At 44.7% G+C, this 21,109-nt stretch overlaps 6 protein-coding genes across 6 annotated transcripts; 2 read left to right on the plus strand and 4 right to left on the minus strand.

Moving 5' to 3' along the window:
* Positions 1 to 131: 131 nt before the first annotated feature.
* VTP01DRAFT_5125 (uncharacterized protein) lies at positions 132 to 2,341 on the minus strand (the record flags this gene model as incomplete). The annotated part of the gene is made up of 8 exons (XM_069383883.1): positions 132 to 449; positions 511 to 687; positions 759 to 1,221; positions 1,285 to 1,403; positions 1,465 to 1,808; positions 1,902 to 2,082; positions 2,149 to 2,189; positions 2,272 to 2,341. 8 exons carry the CDS (start codon positions 2,339 to 2,341, stop codon positions 132 to 134), a joined length of 1,713 nt encoding a protein of 570 aa, XP_069235725.1.
* Positions 2,342 to 2,568: 227 nt separating this feature from the next.
* Positions 2,569 to 5,950, minus strand: VTP01DRAFT_5126 (uncharacterized protein; the record flags this gene model as incomplete). The annotated part of the gene is made up of 14 exons (XM_069383884.1): positions 2,569 to 2,785; positions 2,867 to 3,194; positions 3,260 to 3,434; positions 3,495 to 3,625; positions 3,689 to 3,960; positions 4,016 to 4,217; positions 4,278 to 4,373; positions 4,433 to 4,616; positions 4,667 to 4,826; positions 4,897 to 5,005; positions 5,071 to 5,222; positions 5,286 to 5,362; positions 5,432 to 5,507; positions 5,574 to 5,950. The coding sequence occupies 14 exons, from the start codon at positions 5,948 to 5,950 to the stop codon at positions 2,569 to 2,571; spliced, it is 2,556 nt and encodes an 851-aa protein (XP_069235726.1).
* A 396-nt stretch (positions 5,951 to 6,346) lies between these two features.
* On the minus strand, positions 6,347 to 8,120 carry VTP01DRAFT_5127 (uncharacterized protein; the record flags this gene model as incomplete). Its single annotated transcript, XM_069383885.1, has 3 exons — positions 6,347 to 6,510; positions 6,570 to 7,328; positions 7,400 to 8,120. 3 exons carry the CDS (start codon positions 8,118 to 8,120, stop codon positions 6,347 to 6,349), a joined length of 1,644 nt encoding a protein of 547 aa, XP_069235727.1.
* Positions 8,121 to 10,573: 2,453 nt separating this feature from the next.
* On the plus strand, positions 10,574 to 11,694 carry VTP01DRAFT_5128 (uncharacterized protein; the record flags this gene model as incomplete). Its single annotated transcript, XM_069383886.1, has 4 exons — positions 10,574 to 10,698; positions 10,759 to 10,978; positions 11,043 to 11,348; positions 11,413 to 11,694. 4 exons carry the CDS (start codon positions 10,574 to 10,576, stop codon positions 11,692 to 11,694), a joined length of 933 nt encoding a protein of 310 aa, XP_069235728.1.
* Positions 11,695 to 11,894: 200 nt separating this feature from the next.
* Positions 11,895 to 14,388, minus strand: VTP01DRAFT_5129 (uncharacterized protein; the record flags this gene model as incomplete). The annotated part of the gene is made up of 14 exons (XM_069383887.1): positions 11,895 to 12,143; positions 12,214 to 12,273; positions 12,329 to 12,604; positions 12,667 to 12,857; positions 12,917 to 13,025; positions 13,083 to 13,172; positions 13,231 to 13,369; positions 13,443 to 13,659; positions 13,709 to 13,820; positions 13,874 to 13,954; positions 14,006 to 14,068; positions 14,130 to 14,172; positions 14,224 to 14,290; positions 14,346 to 14,388. 14 exons carry the CDS (start codon positions 14,386 to 14,388, stop codon positions 11,895 to 11,897), a joined length of 1,740 nt encoding a protein of 579 aa, XP_069235729.1.
* A 2,612-nt stretch (positions 14,389 to 17,000) lies between these two features.
* VTP01DRAFT_5130 (uncharacterized protein) lies at positions 17,001 to 20,260 on the plus strand (the record flags this gene model as incomplete). The annotated part of the gene is made up of 4 exons (XM_069383889.1): positions 17,001 to 17,188; positions 17,253 to 17,468; positions 17,534 to 17,946; positions 18,018 to 20,260. The coding sequence occupies 4 exons, from the start codon at positions 17,001 to 17,003 to the stop codon at positions 20,258 to 20,260; spliced, it is 3,060 nt and encodes a 1,019-aa protein (XP_069235730.1).
* Between the last annotated feature and the right edge of the window lie 849 nt (positions 20,261 to 21,109).

Consider the following 21,109-nt stretch of genomic DNA (forward strand, 5'->3'; position numbering starts at 1 on the left):
CTGTAAATTAGGAAGAGAGCGTATGTGCTGTGCGTTTGAGAGAATGACCAGTGAAAGCTCCTTTTTTAAGAAGGGATTGGAGAGAGTTTGGGAATAATGAAAAGATTGCTGGAAGGGAAAAAATGATGATTTTACAAGGCAAAGAACTGTTCTCCATTCTTCTCGAGGCGACCGCGCGCGCCGAGGGAGATACGGATATCATAGATGAGATCGTTCCATTCTCTCCAGAGAGAACGCTTGCCAAAGATCAAAAAGAGCCAGACACCAACCAAACTGACGAGAGCTTCCGCGGTGACCATCAGGCCGAAAGGAGGCATGTGGCTGCTGACAGGTGCTAAGCAGTCGTTCTGAGTGTTGCCAGGTACAAGCATGCATTCCATCCACGCATAAACTGCGTTGTCATCGTTAGGGAGACTGGACATGCGGTTCATTTGTGTAAAATAGAATAACTACGTTACGGGATGAGTTACTGCTATTCATGTCACGAAAACAGAATCCAAGGTACTTTACCCAGTAAAACATGACTGTAACGATACCCGCCACGGCGAGAAGCAAAGCACGCCACTGAATCTTGACAGCCGAGATAACATGTTTGTGTCTCATAGCAGCCAGCTGGTTCCGTTGGGTGTGTGATCCGTTGGAAAGAGACTGTGACATGTCCGACTGCATACCTTCTTTGAAGGCAACCTATTGCAAACCAATGTAGGCATTTGGTGAGCACGCAAAAATAATATAGTTACCTCTGTCTGATATTTTACCTTTGCAATGTAAATAAAGGTAAAGATATGTAGCAAGAAGCTCGGGCAGATAATGACCGCCATTGGATAGAAGAAGAAATCAAAGACGTACTCGACCGATACCAAACATAAATTAGCAAATTCGAATTTGACGGCGTGAAAGCCCAGAGTGACAGCCATAAAGACGGCGGGAATGCCCCAGCAAATGGCACTGAGCAGAATGTATCGGTGAGTGAAGAAGTTGGAGTTCCAGACCGTGTGAACATGTAAATTGACAATAAGAGCTGCGCACCAAAGCACAGTCGCCAGCGAAGCAAAAATTAGAATTGCACCCTGAGCTGCGCACAGAGCACTGTTGTCTTGGTCTGCAGGGTTGATGTTATCGGCACACTGCAACCGCCGTGGGTTGCCGATAGAAAAGAAGACGACCATGTTAAAAAGAAAAATGGCCAGCGAAAAGTTGAGAATCAGCAGCGATGGGTGTCTGCAAGGTTTAGTTATTAATAAACTCGATAATAATAACGTCGGTAATAGCATCCACACTCACTTGCGCTTGTCGGGGAGAACGAGGTAGCTGACCAGAATGATGAAACTGAGTACTGCAGAAATACAGCGCAGGATATTGGTTGCCATAAATGCATGCTGTGTCCAACCTTCCGAAAAGAACTACGGAATTTCCCGTGAGTTACCATGTCTGGGACGGAACAAATGGTAAAATTCTACTCACTAGATCTTGTTGCGGGCAGGGTAAGCAGCATCCATATTTACAGAATTTTGCATTGATGGTGTCGGTTGTGCCATTCTTTGCCTCTGGATCCTTGAGGAAAGGAGAAGGACATTCGGCGAGTACAAAGCCTTCGGGGATCGCAGCAAAATTAAGACCTGCATCTTTGCTGACGTGAGATGGTATATAGTTGCAGCTGTCAGAGGGCTGGAGTGTCGAGTTGGTAATTGGCGAGACAGCGTTACAGTCTGGTATCAGCGAAGTTTGGCCGGTTAGCTGGAACATGACGCCGCAGGTTTCGTTAACGTCTTGGCATGTAGATTGGCATCCCATCCAGACTTCTTGCTCTGTAATGAAGAACGAAAAGATGTACAGCGTTATTATCATCGAAGACACATCGTGCTATCTGCGTTTCTTTTGGATATATATAGGATACTTGCGACTGGCAGTACTTTCTCCGCATTTAGGGAAAGAAAATGAACAAGCGTAGCGATAGTAGTTGTCGACACATGTCGGATCCACCTTTCCGAGTAGGGCAGAGAGCTGTGTAAGGTTGGACAATTGCTGTTCAATGACCGATATATCGAGACCACCGGTGTAGACGGTGTAATTAACGTAAGACTAGTTAATACAAAGAATTTAGCGAACAACGGCCGTAAATTCTCGTGTGTCTGTTGCATTTATTACCGAACAAATCTGACCGGTGTATGCGGTGCAAGTTGAAGTAGCTGTAATAGAGATTTCTTTGTCGGTTAGAGCCGAATAACCGGAATGTGAAGTCTCATGTAATATATTTATATGAAAACTTGCCAGAAGATGCTTGGGATGAGACAAGTGTCGCCCACAGCAAAAGGCAGAAGGAGACAAGACTCAAAGTCATTGAAGGAGTGCGAAAAAGAGACCTTTCCGGGCCAAAAGATTCTGCAGGAAGAAAAGAAGAAAGAAAGGAGGGTGCGCGGGATATCAAACCATTTGATTTTCTCTCGCTTCATTTACGGGTGACCCAATCCATTCTTCATTTCAAACTTAAAGTTGTACAAGCGACGCGGTCTTTTTTAATTTCAAAAAAATCTTGCCAGGCCTTTACCAATTTCAGGCAACAAGCATTCAGTTGATCTCCTTCACTCCCTCCCCTTTCAGGGATTGCGAAGACTCCACTGCGTCTTGTTTGATCGCATCAGAGACAATGTTAACTACATCCGCCACTTCCGGTGGTAATTCACGGTCTTTTGCCAGGTAACTCTTGATCGCGTTACCCATCTTATTCAGCATGTCGTGTCCCTGGATCTGGATGCCATAGTACGCTGACAGATCGTCGTGGTATCTATCCCGGAGTATTAAAATTTACCTTTTGGAGGGCTTTTTTTCTCTCTCTTTCTCTCTAAATCTGTACTACTACACTTACTGCACGCAATCAAAGTCCCAAGTGGACCGCCACTTGTGCTGCATACATGCCGATTTCGTCCACGGCTCCGCGTATGTTATTGGAATGAACTGCCGGTACACTGCAATCACACATAAGATTACTCCCATTGCAGCCAACATACGTTTCCGTGATACCAGTCGTATCGTTAGCATGTCAAATCCGACACCGAACACTAGAATGGAGAAATACAGCGCCGGCATGTAGTGATGCAAGAATAGCTGGCGCCCCATCAAAAAGAAGGGAAAGTAATGCAGAGCCCATCCCGCAACGAAGAACCCAGCGGATTCATCGTAATATCTCCGCAGTCCTAAACTGTCCATGTAAGGGGCCGTAGATCACCCAGAATAATCCTCCGCCGACCCCAACAAATACCTCCAAACTCGAGACGAAGTCCTCTCTTGTCCAGCAAGAAGAACATCGTCTTGAGAATAAAGTATACCGCGATTGATCCGGTCGATACCCAATACACGAGAGGATTGCCAAGCAGGTACAAGTGCCGGAAATCCTTTCCCCAAAAATTGATACCTCGTCTCAGCAATGGCCAGGCCTATGCATCTCATTAATCTTATACTCTTGGATATTTGAGATCCATTGGATGCCGCCATACCTCTGGCCGTGAATCATACGGATGGGAAGCAGTCAATCCTTTGTTGACGTCCCACATGACCTTGTTCAATTCGATGAATTTGGACAAGAACCCAGGAATGCGGTAGTTGACTCTTTCGGTGTCAGGTGGCACTGTAGTACACGATCTGTTACCTGTGCGCACGGGAAAATAACACATTGCGGTCCAGGACTTACATAGCTCATTTTCGGTGGACTCGACGTACCACATCGTCTTTGGAAGCTTGCCATTCTTGATACATGTTACTTCCTGTTGGCCCCAACCCCAATCAGGTAGCTTGACGGCATGAGAAAATAAAGCACAGTTCTGGAGCACGTGCACAAGTCTAAATTTTGAGTGCAGAGTTCTCAATCTGTCTTTAGATTCTGGATCGTGCTTATCATAATCCACGATTTCCACTCGCCAATAGTCGTTGGCATCACCGTCAAATCCGGGAAAACCGTAGGCGCTGGAGGAGAAACGTTAGCATTAAGGTTTTAACTCCTGTTTTCGAGAATACTTGCCTAACTTCATTATGGTAATCAAGATCGGTCATTGGAGGCCTATGGTCGTGAGAATGGAGACGCTTTTGTGATTCGGGATGGACCAGTCGCACAATATCGCCATGCTTTACATATTCAATGCCTGTGACAACTTCTGTATCCTTTTTGTAAATGATCCACCAGTTATTGTCATCTCGGTGTGGATACAAAGTAATTTGTTGTTCTTTTGAAGTACTTGATTAGAGCGATCGATCTATTCATCAGCATCACTCCGTTAACTTACGTTTGCTACCAGTGGGATAGTCATGCGGATGAGAATGCAGATAACCTCCCCGAGTCGCGATGTGACGGATATACACTTTTGACCCATATGCAATATCTGATTTTTAAGTTAGAGTTTCATTCCTTATTGCGTGAGACGATAGCTCGTGTACTTACCAATAGGTGTATCAGTTTGAGTATGTCCTGCTAGTGTTTGCTGGAATTGCGGTGACATAAATCCATTGCCTTCACCGCTGTTAGGTAATGAATGGAAGTGAATTCCAAACATAATCATATATACAGTGATCGGTAGGACGATTAAACACAGAGCTCTTGCACCGAAATGCCTCAGAAAAACGGGCTGACAACGATGAGCTACCAAACTTTGCACAGATTTGCCCCTATGCTTACCAAAGGCACGTGTGTATCACCCCATATTTCCCACAAGTTTTTGATCGTAGATACTCCAATCGTTGCTATTGTGAAAAGGCCGACCCATTTACAGCTGACTGTCAGACCGAGACCAAGGCCGGTCAATGTAAGCCAGAAATACCACCAGAACCGGAAAGGTCTGTGCGCAACGGGAGGAAATGGTAAGTTTGTTGTTTTCAAGCTGCTGCGTAATTCCATTCTTCACATGCCTGTGCTGTTGATTGTGAAAATTGATCCATACAAGCGCTGTAGCTGCGGTGAATGAGAGCAAGACTGGGTCCAGCAATATATGTCGATTGTTTGTTATTAGTCCATTTTCTAATCGGAAAATGGTAATTAAGCACCGACTCAATCACTGACAGTAGGTAAGCGTGCATATTTACCATAACAGACCATCAACGCCGCTACGACGCTGGCTGCTACAGAGTGGCCTGCAGACCTCAAAGTCCAGTATGCAATTGGAACCGTCAACACGCCATTCAAAGCGCAAAATACCCGCATGGGTACATATGGTACCCCTGGTTCTATGTAGTCCCTGAAATATTGTTAGGTACCTGTTGTGGTTTCGGACTGGCACGACGTGGTTTGGCAGACCTACTTTCCAATATCCTTAAAGTCAAATGATCCGTCAAATCCTGACAGTTTTGCCACCAGCGCAATGAGCATTTTCGCTAACTGAAAGAATGCATACGATATTAAGAACGATCCATCGGTTTCCAAGAGCACAGCGTCATGAAAACTTACTGGTGGATGGACATCCATGAAAAAGCGCGTCTTGATATATTTACTTGCGAATCCACCAAAATGTACCTCGTCAAATCTATGTATATGTATATACGTGAGTCGACGACGCTGGGTGCATTCACAGAAGAATTGCAATCCATACACAACAGAGCTCGGCTGTGATATTTTCCATAAGCGTACATAGCATGCCCAAAGCGTCAGTCCAGCTGTTATATGCCAATCTCGTTTTCTCGCTGAAGCCTCTGCAAGGTGTCGTTTCCGTCTTGCTTTCAAGACCTTGGAATCGTAGTCAACTGACAAATCGACATCGTCGTAATCGTCATCATCGAAGGGTTTCTTGAAATGTCGCTGCCGGAATAGGTCTGAACTTCGAGTAGTGGCACTTGCGAAGCCTTGCCGCGGATCGTCACGGACAGGCAGTGGGGTATGATCGTTCTGCACGGTTGGGTAGGCAGCGGCCGGCTGACTGTAACCAAAGCGGCTAGTCATGAGTGCACGGGCGCCTCTGCCCAGCAGCATTGGCAATTTAAAGGCAAATTAATTCAATTCCGCGCTGAATGTACGTTTTTGTGCAAAGCGGTGCCGAGACGAGATGACTTTAATAGCTGAATACATATCACGTAAAAGGGGCTGGACTTGCTGCATTGTAGTCTGTATTATCAATCTAGTTTGGAATAGAAGTCAATAAAACTAATATCGGAACCCTGAGAATGGATGAGGACAAACTGATAACTGTAAAATGATGTTTATTATATGATCTTTCTCACTTTTCTGGATGTGTCCAACAGCTAACAAGCTTCATGCATCAGACTTAAATGTTAGCTTACGGAAATTCACGTGAGATCAATATGAGTTTGTAATGGCAACGTATGAGGTGGTACTATGTACGTAAATGCAACTTCGCTTTTTTACTATTCATTGTGATTTTCGGCGCTTAGGAGGGCTGCCCGAATGTTGGCTCTTGAATGAAACAAATGAGGTGTAATCGTACACTTTGTTGGGATGCTTTTCATGCAGATCTTGAAATTCCACGAGTTTATCGTGGTGCCTTCGGCGTGCATTTTGGAACCAGGTAGATACTGCAAAAGAACCCTCAGTAAATCTCAATTTTTTCTGTTTGGAAGGAGCAAGATACTACCTTGAGTCAAAGACTTGTGTGTCTGGAGAGCCAACTTGGCTTTATCGTCATGTTCAGGAGACTTGCCAGCATGCAAAAGGAACCAATCCATCAGCAGTCTTGTTGTTTCCTTGTCATAGTTCTTCCTAGTCTTGCAAGGACCAGAGGATGATTGAGCTCTTTTTGCTTGCCGTCGGCGCTGTGCCGATTTCGAGGAGGAGGAGGAGGAATAGAAATGGCTTGCGTTACGGTGCGTGCTGGAGGAGCGTTTCACGTTGGAATAATCAGAGTCGTATGCATCATCGTCATCGTCATCGTCATCGTCATCATCGTCGACTTCGTCTTCTTCTTCACCATCATCCACTACAAAGTCGGATGCTGATTCGTCTTCGTCTTCGTCAACACAGTCAATACTCCGTTTACGACTACTAGGTACTTGCGATCGCCTTCTGAGAGATATCTGGCTAACGACTTGGTTACCATGCAGTGATTCCTGTGCTTCGAACTCATCAGCTTTGCTCTCGCAGTCGCTTGGAGAGGATGAGGAGCTATCGGAAAGATAGTCGATTGTGTTTTCCTGAATTGTGTGTGCAATCGGTTTCCGCACTTGAATTCGTTTCGCGAGAGTCTCAATGCAAGTTCTTATTCCTTTCCAAATATGTGGATTGTCACTGTGGTCCTTTTCCGCTTCTTTGGAGACGCGGTCTTGTATTGCTTCCCAGTCGTCAGCGTTGATTACATCCCAGTTATCCATCATGCTGCGTAAATCCACGAGGAGACCTTTCCAAAAATGACAAGTAAGCTAAAAAGGTTGAAATTTCTGTTTATGCCCGGCTGGGAGTTGGTGTTACCTTGAACCTCATAGTCATCATATTCATCCTTTTCATATTCCGGATGGTAGGGGTTCTCTCTGTCGTGGTAGCTCGAAGTGTCCAAGGAAGATTGTTGATATTCACAGTAAAGGCCTGGGGATAGACGCACGGGTGGCCATGGCTCAAATATGTCTTCGTAGAAATGCTCATCTTCGTCCTGGTCTTCATCTTCCTCGATCTCCTCCTCGTTGTTGTCCCAATCATTATCGCTTTGTTGCGCGGTTTCAAAGAGCTCTGAGTAGGTTGAAGGCTGTGGTTGATCGTTGTTGTTGCTGTATGTTGACGAAGGCACGGTTGCTGCAATCTGCTCTTTGCTGGTGGAGGTATCTTCTGGATTTTTGCTTTCGCTGCATGAAGTGGAAGGAGCGGAATTATAAGGATCATAGTCCAGATCCAGACAGAGTTCATTATTCAGTGCGATGGGAGGTAGCGGAAACAGCGAGGGGTAAAGCAGATCAGATACAACATCGCTCTGGTCGTCGAGGATAGAGAATTCGTAGAGTGCAGTGTCTGGGGACTCAGAATCTACAGAGCGTCGGTGCGCAGAGGAGGAATCCTCTTCGGAAATGGAGCTGTGGCGGCTATCCAATGAAGGCACGGAAGAGTGGGAGGGAGCGCGTTGGTGGGTAAACCACTCAAAGTCAGAAGTGACTCTGTTGTAAAAATCGCAGGGAAGATCGCGAGGGACGACAAAGGACATGGCAAGAAGAGAAAGGAAGAAAGAAAAGTGGAAGAAAGGGTGAAAAGAGTCTCGATGCCCTTTTTATGGACTATGGAGGGAGACAGAGGGACTGTCAGTTTTGCGCCGGATGTCCCGTTGTACGTTACACGAGACCAAAGCATCCTCTTTTTTTTCCAAGCTACAATACTTTTCCAAGTCTTATTCCAAAACACGCTTAAAAACTTGTATTTGTTTGTAATACTAGAAAGCCTCTTGAGATCAGACTCTGCAGTGTAAAAAGGATAAGGATGCATTTCTCTTTGGTGACTAGAAAGAGAACGAAAGCTTTTAGTTTCTTTCACTAATTCTCTTTTTTTTCACACACCCCTAGATCGGGGGGCAGCGAAGCGAGGAGATCGCAACAATGAAAGAGCGCAATAATAATGGAGGGTTGCTGTTTTGTTTGTGCAAAATCTGTGTATGCACACACCAGAGGCAAGGGCTCCGGTCCTCAACTATCGATCCAATCAGATTTGCCAAAGTGTGGAGTTGCTTGTAACTCCAGGCATGAAGAAACAAAAGGAAGGTTCAAACACAGCAGTGGGCGTTTCTGTTCCTCCAGGACGCTCTTTTTGCCCTTCTACGTTTCTCATTTATTTAACCTCTTTCACGGGCTCATCGCTCATGTTTGCTTCGAATAGATTCTGGACTGTCCCTCTCTGTACCTGTAAGCAGGTCATGTGCTTGTTGAACGCGCAGAGCAAAGCCAGGGAGAACACAACGTTGGTGCATGAAAACGGAACGGTCCGTCGGCTTCCAGCTTTATTTCCACTTTGCTCTTGTGTAACCAGCATGCAAAAACGTGTGTTACCTAGTATCTATGTATGGTGATGGATCCGCAACGTAAAGATGCCCAGAGTGCATGCAAAAGATCGAATGGATTCGCCACAGAAGCGTTTCTACATGCCACGCAATCCTTTCGCCCCGCAAGGAATCTCAGGTTGAACCACTTACGTGTTTAGTGCGCAGCTTATGAAATCTTTTCCTTTTCTTCTTCTCTTTGTTATAGGCAAGTAGTACAAACTTGACATAGTCAGAGGTTGCAAATTGATTTACTATGCGAAACGTCAGAAAACGTGGTGGGATGACTCTACTCAGTCCTACACACAGCAAACGGTATCCAGGAATTTCTCAGTGATGTATGTAAGGAATATATGCCTTTGCCATCTTACTTTTGATGGTTATTCTCGGAACTTGGATTATATTTGTAAATGTTGGCATCATGTACGCAAACATTTTATCTTTTGGCCACATTCGAGCCGACGTGTATAGATTTATCTCACATGACTGACGTTGTAGGAAACGCTTTAGATCTGTTTTACAAAAAGGTCGAGATTGCTCAAATATACGTACGGCGCAGTGTTATAATCGTGCATTCACGTTGGCGGTGAAGGAGCATGGGTATATATTTGCGTGCATGTTGCAGCCATCTTTAGGGCAGTGCATCAAGTGGGACGTCGGGCTTCTTCCGTGAACAAAAGGCATTGCTTTTCTCTGTGGTTTTGCCGCCGGTCTATACCTCTTTAGCAACAGTGCACTAGCATCGGGCAAGGCGGCCAAAACGCTGGCGCCTAGGTTGTGTAACAAGCGTCGGCTTGCCTTTTCCGAAATGCATCTCCCTAAAAGCTTACGCAGATGCAGATTCCTTGCAGAAAAGAGATCAGCCTCGCCAGAACGAACTACAGAGCAACGCTGGATGCACCAATCCAAAGGATTATCAGAGAATCCGATAACAACGCATAAATAACGCAAAAATGCAATCCCGGTACGCGTTGATGTATGCATTTCTTGTGTTTCAGCCCAGCAGAAGTCTGTGAGAGGGTATACAAAGCTTATTTTGCATCTGTTTGTATAACTGTATCAACTCACATGACTACACCTTCTCAGTCGTCAGAATTCTCGTATGTATGTGCAAAGATATGCAGATGCAGAAACATGTTTGCTTCCCACAAGCACGCTAGAGACTCTTGAGCGATATGTACATCTTCTTGCATCGTCAGCTGTGAGTATTTCCCGTTCAAGTCTATACATATGTTGCATTCTCTTTGGAACTTTTCGCTGCCTTGGTGCTTTTATTAGAATATCCATACTCTCCTTCCCAAATTGAATTACATCAGCATGGAGCTTGATGTTATTTGGCGATGAAAAAGCTTGTAATTTTTGAGGAATGCTTCGAAGAATTGACAAAATGACGTGTTATGTCCTGTGCATATATCATCCAGGGGCAATATTGTTGTCAGAAGTACATCGTTGCGAAATCAATCTCCATATTTATTGATCTCTTCATAAAGATCCACTTAAATATATGCAGATGAAGACCATTCCATAATTTATCGCATCAAAACGATGATCATTTGGCAGACGGAAGCTTTGAGCCACCGCATCAAAGCAGTATTTGCGGGGTCCAATTTGCTCTTGTCTCAGTATTCAACATGTCGATCGATTCAAAGAAACAAACGTCTTCAGCACTCGATGTCGACAAAGCGGACGACGAGGCTGCAAAGTTCGGCTCACGGCTGCTACGTGACCGGGACCAAGTGTTTGAATACAATGCATGGTAGCAAGATCCGTTGCAACTTGATTAGTTTAATCTGTTACTGATCTGAGTGGTAATAAGGGATCACGTCGAGTGGGACGAAGAGCATGAGGCGTATGCGCAGGCGCAAATAGAAAGGCACATAAACAATCCTGTACCGTTGGAAGAGCAAGAAAAATACTACGAAGAACCTGCCGAGTTTTGGAATAAATTTTACGAAAAGAACGAAAATCGATTCTTTAAAGATCGACATTGGTTGCGGATAGAGTTTCCCGAGCTTTTCGAGACGACGCATGCTGATGCAAGTTCGAGCATACCATACGCTTTTTCCCTCCTCGCTCGTCTAATGCCGTTTCATCTTCTAGGCTGGTTCGAAGCGCATCTTTGAAATTGGCTGTGGTGCTGGCAATACCCTTTTCCCGCTCCTAAAAGAGAACAAGAACCCAGAACTCTTCGTCTACGCTGCAGACTACTCCAGCACCGCTGTCCAAGTTGTTCGCAACAATGAGCTATATGACAGCGCTCGCGCTCATGCATTTGTGTGGGACCTAACAAGCGCCGACTTGCCAAAAGATATCGAGCCTGGTTCCTTGGATATAATTGTACTTATCTTTGTGCTATCTGCTCTGGCACCGGAGCAATGGGAACAGGCGCTTACAAATATTAACAAGGTACATGTGTACATTCCAAAATAACTTAATTTTGGACTATATACTGACATGCTACTAATATTAGTTATTGAAACCTGGAGGGTTGGTGGTATTCCGCGACTATGGGCGGCATGATTTGGCACAGCTACGCTTCAAGGAACGACGGTTGCTCAAAGAGAACTTCTACATTCGAGGAGACGGCACACGTGTTTACTTTTTCACAACTGATCAACTTGCCTTCTTGTTCGAGTCGCATGGATTTTCAGTGCAGCAGAATGCAGTCGACCGCAGACTGCTTGTAAATCGCAGCAAGAAGCTCAAAATGTATCGTGTATGGTTACAAGGCAAATTCATCAAAAATGCATAAACATCATGATCATCGCAACCACGCAGATATCCTGCCGGAACTAGTGGCATTTAATAAAGTTTATCCTGCTACAGTTATCGAACAGATAGATAGAAGAAATGGCGATATATATATTGGTATTGGGTGGTGGGAGCCATTACACAGTCTACTCATGCTTATTTTACAATGGTATCATCTTCATATCATCATCATTATCATCATCATCGCTGTCCTTGCATCTGTTGCTGCTGTTGCTGCAACTGCGTAATATATTCTGTCATCATGTCCACTTGGTTTTGATAGTTGGTTTCAGTGGTTATAAGGAGCTCTTGGACTTTGGCGCATTCTTTATGCAATTTTTCGTTTTCTGCTACCAGACGAGCATTTTCGTCCGTTTCTGCTGTTATACGTTCTTTCAGGGTATCCACAAGTCGTGCAAATCGTGCAGCTTTGCCGTCAGCCATTTGAAGCTATTAAGAGCAGCGTACAGGAGTCGTAAGCTAGAACAAGTATCACAGTGCTGTGCAACCGTCAATTTACCTTTTCAGTTAGCTGCCGTATCTGACTCTCGTAATATGCCTGCATTTGCTGTTCTTTTTCCTGTTCCATTCTATCAGAAACACCTGAGGAAAAAATAAGCATGCTTAAATTTTACCTTGAAGGCATTCTCCAATGTTTCGTTTGTTTCTGGTGCTTTTGCCTCTGCAGGAGCATCTTGGCCATTGTAAACGAATACTTCGTCGTCCTCCTCTTCTACTTCTTCCTGCTCTTCCTTCTTCTGCTCTTCCTCAACCTTCTCCGTGGTAGGATACACAAACTTTTCTTCCGAAGTTTCGACTGCCAGGTCAGCCTGCGTTTCTTTATCCAAAGTCTGTTTTGTCGCGGTTTTTGCTTCTTCAAGCTCTCTTCGTGTTTCTTGCATTTTCTCATTCTAGATGCCAGACAAACGAGGAAATTAGAAAAATTTACCAGTTTAGAATAGCAAGTTTTTACCAGTTGCTCTATTTCCTGCTTCAAACTCTTGTTTTCTTTCTCCAGCTGCTCCAACTCTTCTGCATTTCGTTTCTTGCTCAGTTCCAGTCGAAGTTCGTCGATTGTCTTTTCGAGGCCAGTTATTTTCTGCAACTGCTCAGCAGAAGCCAGTTCACTTCGTTCTTTATCGAGAGAAAGCGCTTTAATCTGCTCTACAAAAGCATTGCAGTTAGATGCAAGTGAATCTACAATGTATGCAATAGCTTCTTACCTTTTGACTCCTCGAGCTTTTTTGCAATAATTTCCACTTGCTCTGAGAAAGTTTCAGTAGAGATCTTTAACTTAGCTGCGATTTCGTGAGGCAATCCTTTCAACGAAGTCTAATAAAAGTGTCACTTTGTCTGCCGACGCTACTTTAGCAAATTTTAGCCACGTACCTGTTCTCGCAACGCATATATGTAGTCCCGTGCTTGCTGCTCCAACGCGTTCAATGCATCGGATACCGGAACAACATCAGCTAATTTGGGCTAGTCGTAGAACTGAGTTACACATTGTTTCTTGGGATTTCTTATTCATTTTCCTTACAATGTTTGCCTTATTATCTTGACTTTCAATGTCTCCAGCTTTCGATAGCAGAATCGCTCTCAAGCTCTCGAGCTCTGACCGTAAATCGATATCATTTTGCTTCAAGCTGGTTTCATTTTCCGTTAGAATTCGTGATTTGCTGGTGGATAGATATCAGATATTAGTCACCAACAGAACACTAGTACATTCAATTGCCTGCAACGACAACTTACTCTGCCAGATCCTGTTTCAGCTTATCCAATTCACTCTGCAGAGCAGCTTTCTCTTGTTTCAATGCAGCCAGTTGGTCTCGGCGGTCCTTTTGTATCGTTGAAATCTCCACTTGCAGCTCTTCAACCTGCTTTTCCAACTTTGCAATTTGTATATGTAGCTCGTTAACATGGTTCGTGTAGATATGATGGTTTTCGGACAGTTCCTCATGCAAACGCTCTGATGTGTGGTAAGAATGCGACCGTGACAGTAAAATATATGTAATTACCATTTTCCTCGATTTTCTTTGACAAATCCAGGTTGGCTGCGTCTAGTGCCTGTGTATTTTTCTCTAGCTCCTTCTTCATTGCACCTCCAAGAAGCGAGAAATGTGACCCTTTCTGGGAATTTGTAAATATCGCGACGGGCAATTAGATATCAGTTTGCCGCTAACCTGCTCGTGATCCTGTACTGCTTCAATGCGTTTCGTCAAGCGTTCGTTGTGGAATGCCAACAAATCCAGTTGTTCTTGTAGCTTAGAAGCGTGTCAGTATCCAGTTATATAGGTATGTCAGGGTATATCTACCTTTCTTAGTTCCTTCTCTTTCTCCTTGACATTGCCTTGAAGCGTATTGTTCGTCGATTGTTCCTTGGATACGGTAAAAGGTAAGTTACCATCATCGACAATATATCACATTCTTGCAAGGTACCTTTATGACCGCTTTCTTCAAGACAGTATACTTTGCTTTCAAGCTAAGCATATTGTCAGCGATCGATTTCGTGAAGAATTACTGCTCCACATACCGTGAATACTCGTGCAGCAGTGCTTGATGTTTTTCTGCAAGATCCTCAGCAGACGTTGGAATGGCTCCTACAAGCCCAAGTAAATATTTCTAACCTTTTCTAAAGTTCTCCATCAGTCGTACCTGTGTTCATGTGTGCCTGTTTGGCAAGCAAGCCGTCGCTCATCGTTGCATACAGTCGAAACCCGAAAGGACCGCCTTTCAAATGCCGCGCCCTTTCCGTCTCTTCTGCGCCCACACATGTTCATGCACTTGTCCAGCGGCTGATAAACTGGATACTATGAAGGGCATATTTATATAATAAGTATCACGAGTGCTTACATATGCTACGGCAGAAAATCGATGCTATTTGATATGTGCGATGTCGTGCCTTTCTGTGAATAATACACGAGCACTGGAACAGGCAGAGACATCATACTTCCTTTGTTGATTGATATGTGGAACATTGCTGGCTGATAATATTTTCGTGAGGAACCGTTCCTCATTGCTATCCTCTGCAAGAGCAAATATGCCGGTTGCAATATGAATATTATACATGGTGTCTCGGAAAATGGCAAGGAGGCTAGCTGTAAGAAATGTATCATTGCAGCACATATAGTTTCTAGATGACATGATGTTATTGAACAAGTTCATTGCCCTATGTATTCTGACTCTTCTCGGAACGCAGGCAACCACTACTCTCTCCACTGCAATGAAATTTCTACATATATGTGGGTAATTATAAAGATCGAGTAAAACTGCTAGAATGTTTTTTCCTCATATGATAGAAGTTTCGCGACACATCTAAAATTTGCTTTGAATCATCTGCATTCGTGTTTGCTTCTACGGGTTCTCTCTTTCTTTATTGATTTTCTCATTTATAATTATATGTATATTCTCAATTGGTGGGTCGAAAACTCGAGTCTGAATGGACTTGAAAAAGCAGTGAATGAGTTGTTAAACTCACCGATACATGGAATCCAGCGCTTAGGAATCAACTCATAATAGATTACATATGGAATGTAGCTGGTAGCTTGAGCGGACTCTACGCAAATCAGTTCATTGCTTAAGACACCTAATATACCTTTAAAAGATTTACATAAAGAGTTTTAGTGCGAAACTACCGGAAAACAGCAAAGCCATATGGTACTACACTGAATGCTAGATTGTGGAGAACTTCATGACCGTGCAAATGTCTTCGTTTGATATGTACAGTCGCTGGCTGATGTATATTGGCAATAGCCTTGAATATATGTCTTCGAAGCGTCCGATTTTAAAATGGGCTCATTGCTGGATTCTTGTGCTGTATGGAGAGCACGTCCATTATGTCTTCTGAGTTACATAATCAAAACAATGGATATGGCAAACGTTATTAATAAGCTCAAAGTCGTTCGCATATTCTTTACAAAAGTTAGCGCGAAGAGCATGCAAGCTATCTTACGACGAATGTATGTGTGTTTATTCAATGTAAAGTAGAACCCATCTTTGCAGTGAACTTTTTGCCAGTCAGTCTCGAAAAATTCAGATTAGGCTGGAAAATGAGATAAGTTTATTTCCTTGGGCGGCCCCAGCGCAGAAACAGAATGGTGTAACGTCAACAATTTTTCCATGATGGCCGCAGACGTCAGACGGATAATGTGGAGTACTATATTAATTCAGCGATCCTTTCTACAGACGTCAGAGTGTCGCAAATACTGTGAATAGTACCAGTTCATATGCACACTCGAACGAAGTGATGAGGCAAAAACAAGATAAATAGATATGGATAATCTGATCTTGTGCGTGCGTTCATGCTCAAGTCATCCAGCATACTTTGTTCGTTCTCAGACTTAGGGATGTACTCGTGCTCAAGATTTATGCTCAATGAATTATCCGCGGGATCATCCACAGGGATAAAAGAGTCGACCGCCAGACAGAATTGCCATGATGATAAATACCAAACAAACAACAATCCAAGTACGCCGCAAAACTGTGGCAATTTCTATGGAAAATGTATCTTACTGTACCTCCCATGGCTCCTCGAAAGTATCATCAGACGAATTCCCCCGTTGGGCGGGACCCGCATAATCTGGGGAGACTAATTCTTTTACTGCATTGCTCTGCATCGACTATGAATCTAACAAAGTTTCAGATCGCAGGAAAAAAAAAGTTTAGTCCAGAATGTGACATTAAATCACGCAATTCAGCGCAGTCTTCTTCTAGAGGAGCAACGGCAGAGGACCCTGAGGGCCCAGGCACAGTTATGATCCAATCCGAAACTTCCGCGGTAAGCTGCCCCAGGTTTCCTTGGTCGACAGGGAAGTACAAATATCCGCGGATGACGTCTTTTTTTCGCTGCCCGTCAAACGGAGCCATGCTGCAAAGAAATAAGTTCCCCCACATTTCATACACCGGTGAATGCCTGCAGCCTACGTTCCTGCGCTCGAAAGCGAGCAGAAAGGGCGCCAAATTATCCGATTTGTTTGTATTATTTGAAAAATGCTCTCTCGTCCGCTTGAAACTTGATTGCAGAGTTACCAAGCAACGTGTTTCGAAGGGAAACAATGTTTCGGTGGAAATGTGGGGGAAAAACTGCGACTCCGTTTTGGAAGAACTTGCCCAACAGGCCGCGGACACACCGAAAATAGTACAGAGAGGACATTGTCGGCTTGACAAAAGTTCTCACGGGTCAGACCAATCACAGTAAAGAATTATGAGACAACCCCCTGAGAGCGACGGTGACTCATATAAAAGACTCGCTTATGGAGAGCCTTTTTTCCAACTCGACACTTTTCTTTCGCTCTCCAACTCCCTCCTAACATGACGGGTGCTACACTCCTACCTCCGCAGACTAATGGTCATACTCGTACTATTGACGATGGCAGCGGTTACAATGCCAACGTCTTTCCTGGCAAGAACGAGCAGATGGTGCAAGTCTGCGAGTATCTAGAGAACTCTGGTTTCATCCCCAAGGATTTGGTCCAGAATGAAGTTGGCTGGTTCTATGGGTAAGCGAAGTAAGCATGTTTGTAATTCCAAAAGGGTCCAGACTCATTGTTTGTTTACTTGCAGAAACTTAGGTATCGATGACTACTACTTTGCCTTGGAATCCGTGGAAACCATTGCAAACCACATCATGGCTCTGTATGGTGCCAAGATCCTGGCCTTTACCAAGCATGAAAACGCACTTGCTATCAACTTGGAGAAGGAGTCTGAAGAATCTTCTGTTTATATTCATTCATCCGAGCCCGGTGTTTCCCAGGTTCAAGGCCCTCAGTTTGAAAAGAGGTGAGTTTATTGCTGCAATTTGCATGGTAGAAGCATGGCTTCTCACGCGCGACTTTCTTACGTAGAATTGACGAACAGTACTTGGATCAATCCACTTCAGCTCAGGCTTACAGAGTTGAGTCATATCGTTCGAGCCCAACTGTCTCGTCTGCAATGACTCCGCAGCTCCGATGCTACTTTGTCACTAAGTGCCAATTTGTCAACCCTAACCCCAGCCCTGAGCAAGAAACCGATATCAAGCAGGTTGCTGATCAAAACTTCCTCAAGAAGGCTACAGACTATACTCTCAAGATTTACGAGGAAGTCATGCGCAATGTCCTGCAGCGCACTGGCCCCGTGATTGAGATGTACGAAGTACAAGGTTCACGCGAACGCCGATTGATCATTGGTTATCGCCAAAGAAGCACTCAAGGTTTCTTCGCCGCCATGTCCGATTTGTACCACTACTATAACCTCTACTCCACCCGTAAATATGTCGGTAAGTGCACACTGTCTCTAGGCAACAAATTGTCTGCATGAAAAGACGCTAACTTTTGCTCCTCCCAACAGAACAATTCTCCAATGGTGTCACAATCATGGGTTTTTACTTGAACCCTCTCCCTGGAGCAAAGACTCTGCCAATTGAGCGTTCCATCTATCAAGTCATGAAGGAAACTTCCCTGCTTTACTGCTTGCCGACAACCCCGCTGCAAGAATTCTTCAAGACCAACCAATTGTCTGTGCAAGAGACAGTCTATGGCTATGTCTGCTGGATCTTTGCTCAGCATTTCTTGAACCGTCTAGGCAAGGAATATCTAAGCCTGACTAATCTCCTGGACAAATCAAACCCTATCCACGAAGAAGTCCTGACCAAGATGAAGAAACGTCTCCGCCAAGATACATTTACCCGTGAATACATCCTCGACATCATCAAGCAGTACCCCGAACTCATCAAGCTCCTCTATGCCAACTTTGCCACCGTACACTATGTCAACCAGCGTGAAGCTTCCATCCAACCTACCATCTCCTACCAACGTCTTACTACCGTCGAAAACTTGACCACCGAGCAACTTAGCAAGAAGATCAAGAGCGTCACTTCCAATGCCCACGAGCAACTCGTCTTTGAATCATTCTTGACTTTCAACCAACATGTTCTCAAGACCAACTTTTACCAATCCACCAAGGTTGCTCTTTCTTTCCGTCTCGATCCTAGCTTCTTGCCTGAAATTGAATATCCTACCCGTCTGTACGGCATGTTCTTGGTCGTTGGCTCCGAATTCCGTGGTTTCCACCTTCGTTTCCGCGATGTTGCCCGTGGCGGTATTCGTATCATCCGATCTCGCAACAGGGAAGCTTACTCCATCAATCAGCGTACGTTGTTTGATGAGAACTATGCTCTCGCAGCCACCCAGCAACGCAAGAACAAGGATATTCCGGAAGGCGGTTCCAAGGGTACCATCCTGCTTGACATTCATCAGCAGGACAAGGCTAAGGTCGCCTTTGAAAAGTACGTTGACTCTATTCTCGACCTGTTGATCACCGGTACCACTATGGGCATCAAGGAACCTCTCGTTGATCTCACTGGAAAGCCTGAAATCCTCTTCTTTGGTCCCGATGAAGGTACTGCCGACTACATGGACTGGGCCTCTCAACATGCGCGCAGCCGCAACGCCAGCTTCTGGAAGGCTTTCACGACCGGCAAGAGCCAGTCTCTCGGCGGTATCCCGCACGACACTTATGGTATGACCACTCGATCTGTCCATCAATACGTCTTGGGTATCTACCGCACCTTTGGCTTGAACGAGGAGGAATGCACCAAGGTCCAGACCGGTGGTCCCGATGGTGACCTTGGTTCCAACGAAATCAAGATTTCCAAGGACAAGACTGTTGCCATTGTAGATGGTTCGGGTGTCTTGTACGACCCTGCTGGCCTTGATCGCCAAGAATTGTTACGCCTGGCCAATGCACGATTAATGATCAACAACTTTGATGTCTCCAAGCTCTCTCCTCAGGGTTTCCGTGTCTTGGTCGATGAAAACAACGTTACTCTTCCCAACGGCGAAGTCGTCGAGAATGGTCTTCAGTTCCGCAACACCTTCCACACTCATCCCCTTGCTACCTCCACCGTCTTTGTTCCCTGCGGTGGCCGTCCCGAATCCGTGGATCTGTACAACGTTCAGAACCTTGTTGGCGAAGATGGTGTTCCGAAATTCAAGTACATTGTAGAAGGTGCCAATCTCTTCTTCACTCAAGAAGCTCGTCTTCGCTTGGAACGCGCTGGTGTTGTTATCTTCAAGGATGCATCTGCAAACAAGGGCGGTGTCACATCCTCTTCGCTCGAGGTTCTGGCTGCTTTGGCATTCAATGATGAAGAGTTTGCAGAGCATATGTGCGTCCGTGATGGTAAAGTGCCTGAATTCTACCAAGCATACGTTAAGGAAGTCCAGGCCATCATTGAACGCAACGCTACCTGGGAATTCGAAGCCCTGTGGAAGGAGCACAAGAAGACCGGCACTCCCATCTCTGTGCTATCCGACGACTTGTCTGTAGCTATTGTGCAACTGAACGAGCAGCTTCAACACACCAACCTCTGGGACGATGTCTCGCTTCGACGTGCAGTGCTCACCAAGGCCTTCCCCAAGCTCTTGCTCGACAAGCTTGGTCTGGATACCCTGCTGGCTCGTGTACCTGAAAGCTATGTCAAGGCCATTTTCGGTGCTTACCTCGCGTCCCAGTTTGTTTACAAGTACAGCTCCCGTCCCAACAATTTTGCCTTCTTTGAGTTCATGCGTGACCATTACTACACCAAATAGAGGAAAGAAAAAAAAGAGAAGGAAAGAACCCTGCATCCCCCGTTCTATTTTGCATACATATTTGATTTTGCATGCTTCTTAAATATACTTCATTTTTGGAGAAACATTTTGCGCAACTTTGATGCTAAACTGACGATAACCATTTGTATCCATTATTACACGCAAAAGAATTGCTATGAACCATTGTTGACTCTTTCGATATGCTTCTTATAATCTCGAGGACGTTGGGCATAGCGCATAGATAAATACTGGCCTAACCACTTTGAACGATAGTGCGTTCCAAGAGCTATGTGACTTATCGAACCATTGTATAAGTTCAGCGTCTTCTATGTCCTCTACGCATACGGGTCCACTCTTCTGTTCAATGCTGTATTGTAATATAGTCATGGAAACCAGTAGCTGTAATTTTAGGGAAGGATATAATCAAAAGGAATAAATGATAAAGAATGCATGATTGTTCCTTGGAAAGGCTATGGTAGGACTGATAAATTTGTCAACATATGGCTAGAACAGATAAGAGATGGGTGCCAAATGCCAGTGAGAATGCTACATGGATGACCATAAGAGCGCATACTTTGGGATGGCGTACATTCAAGACGGCTAATTCCTGATTGATTCTTACGTAACGAGATTTTTAGAATAACAGGTTTGTTAATCTAATTCTTATAGCCAGTTTTTAAGTGGCACGAGACTGCCGATGTTGCTACCTTGAAAAGCGGAAAGCGCTGCTCAATGTATAAGAAGTTAAAACAAACGGTATACCCGAACCAAACAATGCGGACTGCTACAGGATTTGGAGCGTTTATTAGTCGTTCCCTTTGGGTTTCCATCATTTGCCCAAAATGGGGC

The sequence above is a fragment of the Rhizomucor pusillus genome (genome assembly GCF_041956525.1).
Source record: "Rhizomucor pusillus strain CBS 183.67 unplaced genomic scaffold VTP01scaffold_20, whole genome shotgun sequence".
Classification (NCBI taxonomy): domain Eukaryota; kingdom Fungi; phylum Mucoromycota; class Mucoromycetes; order Mucorales; family Lichtheimiaceae; genus Rhizomucor; species Rhizomucor pusillus.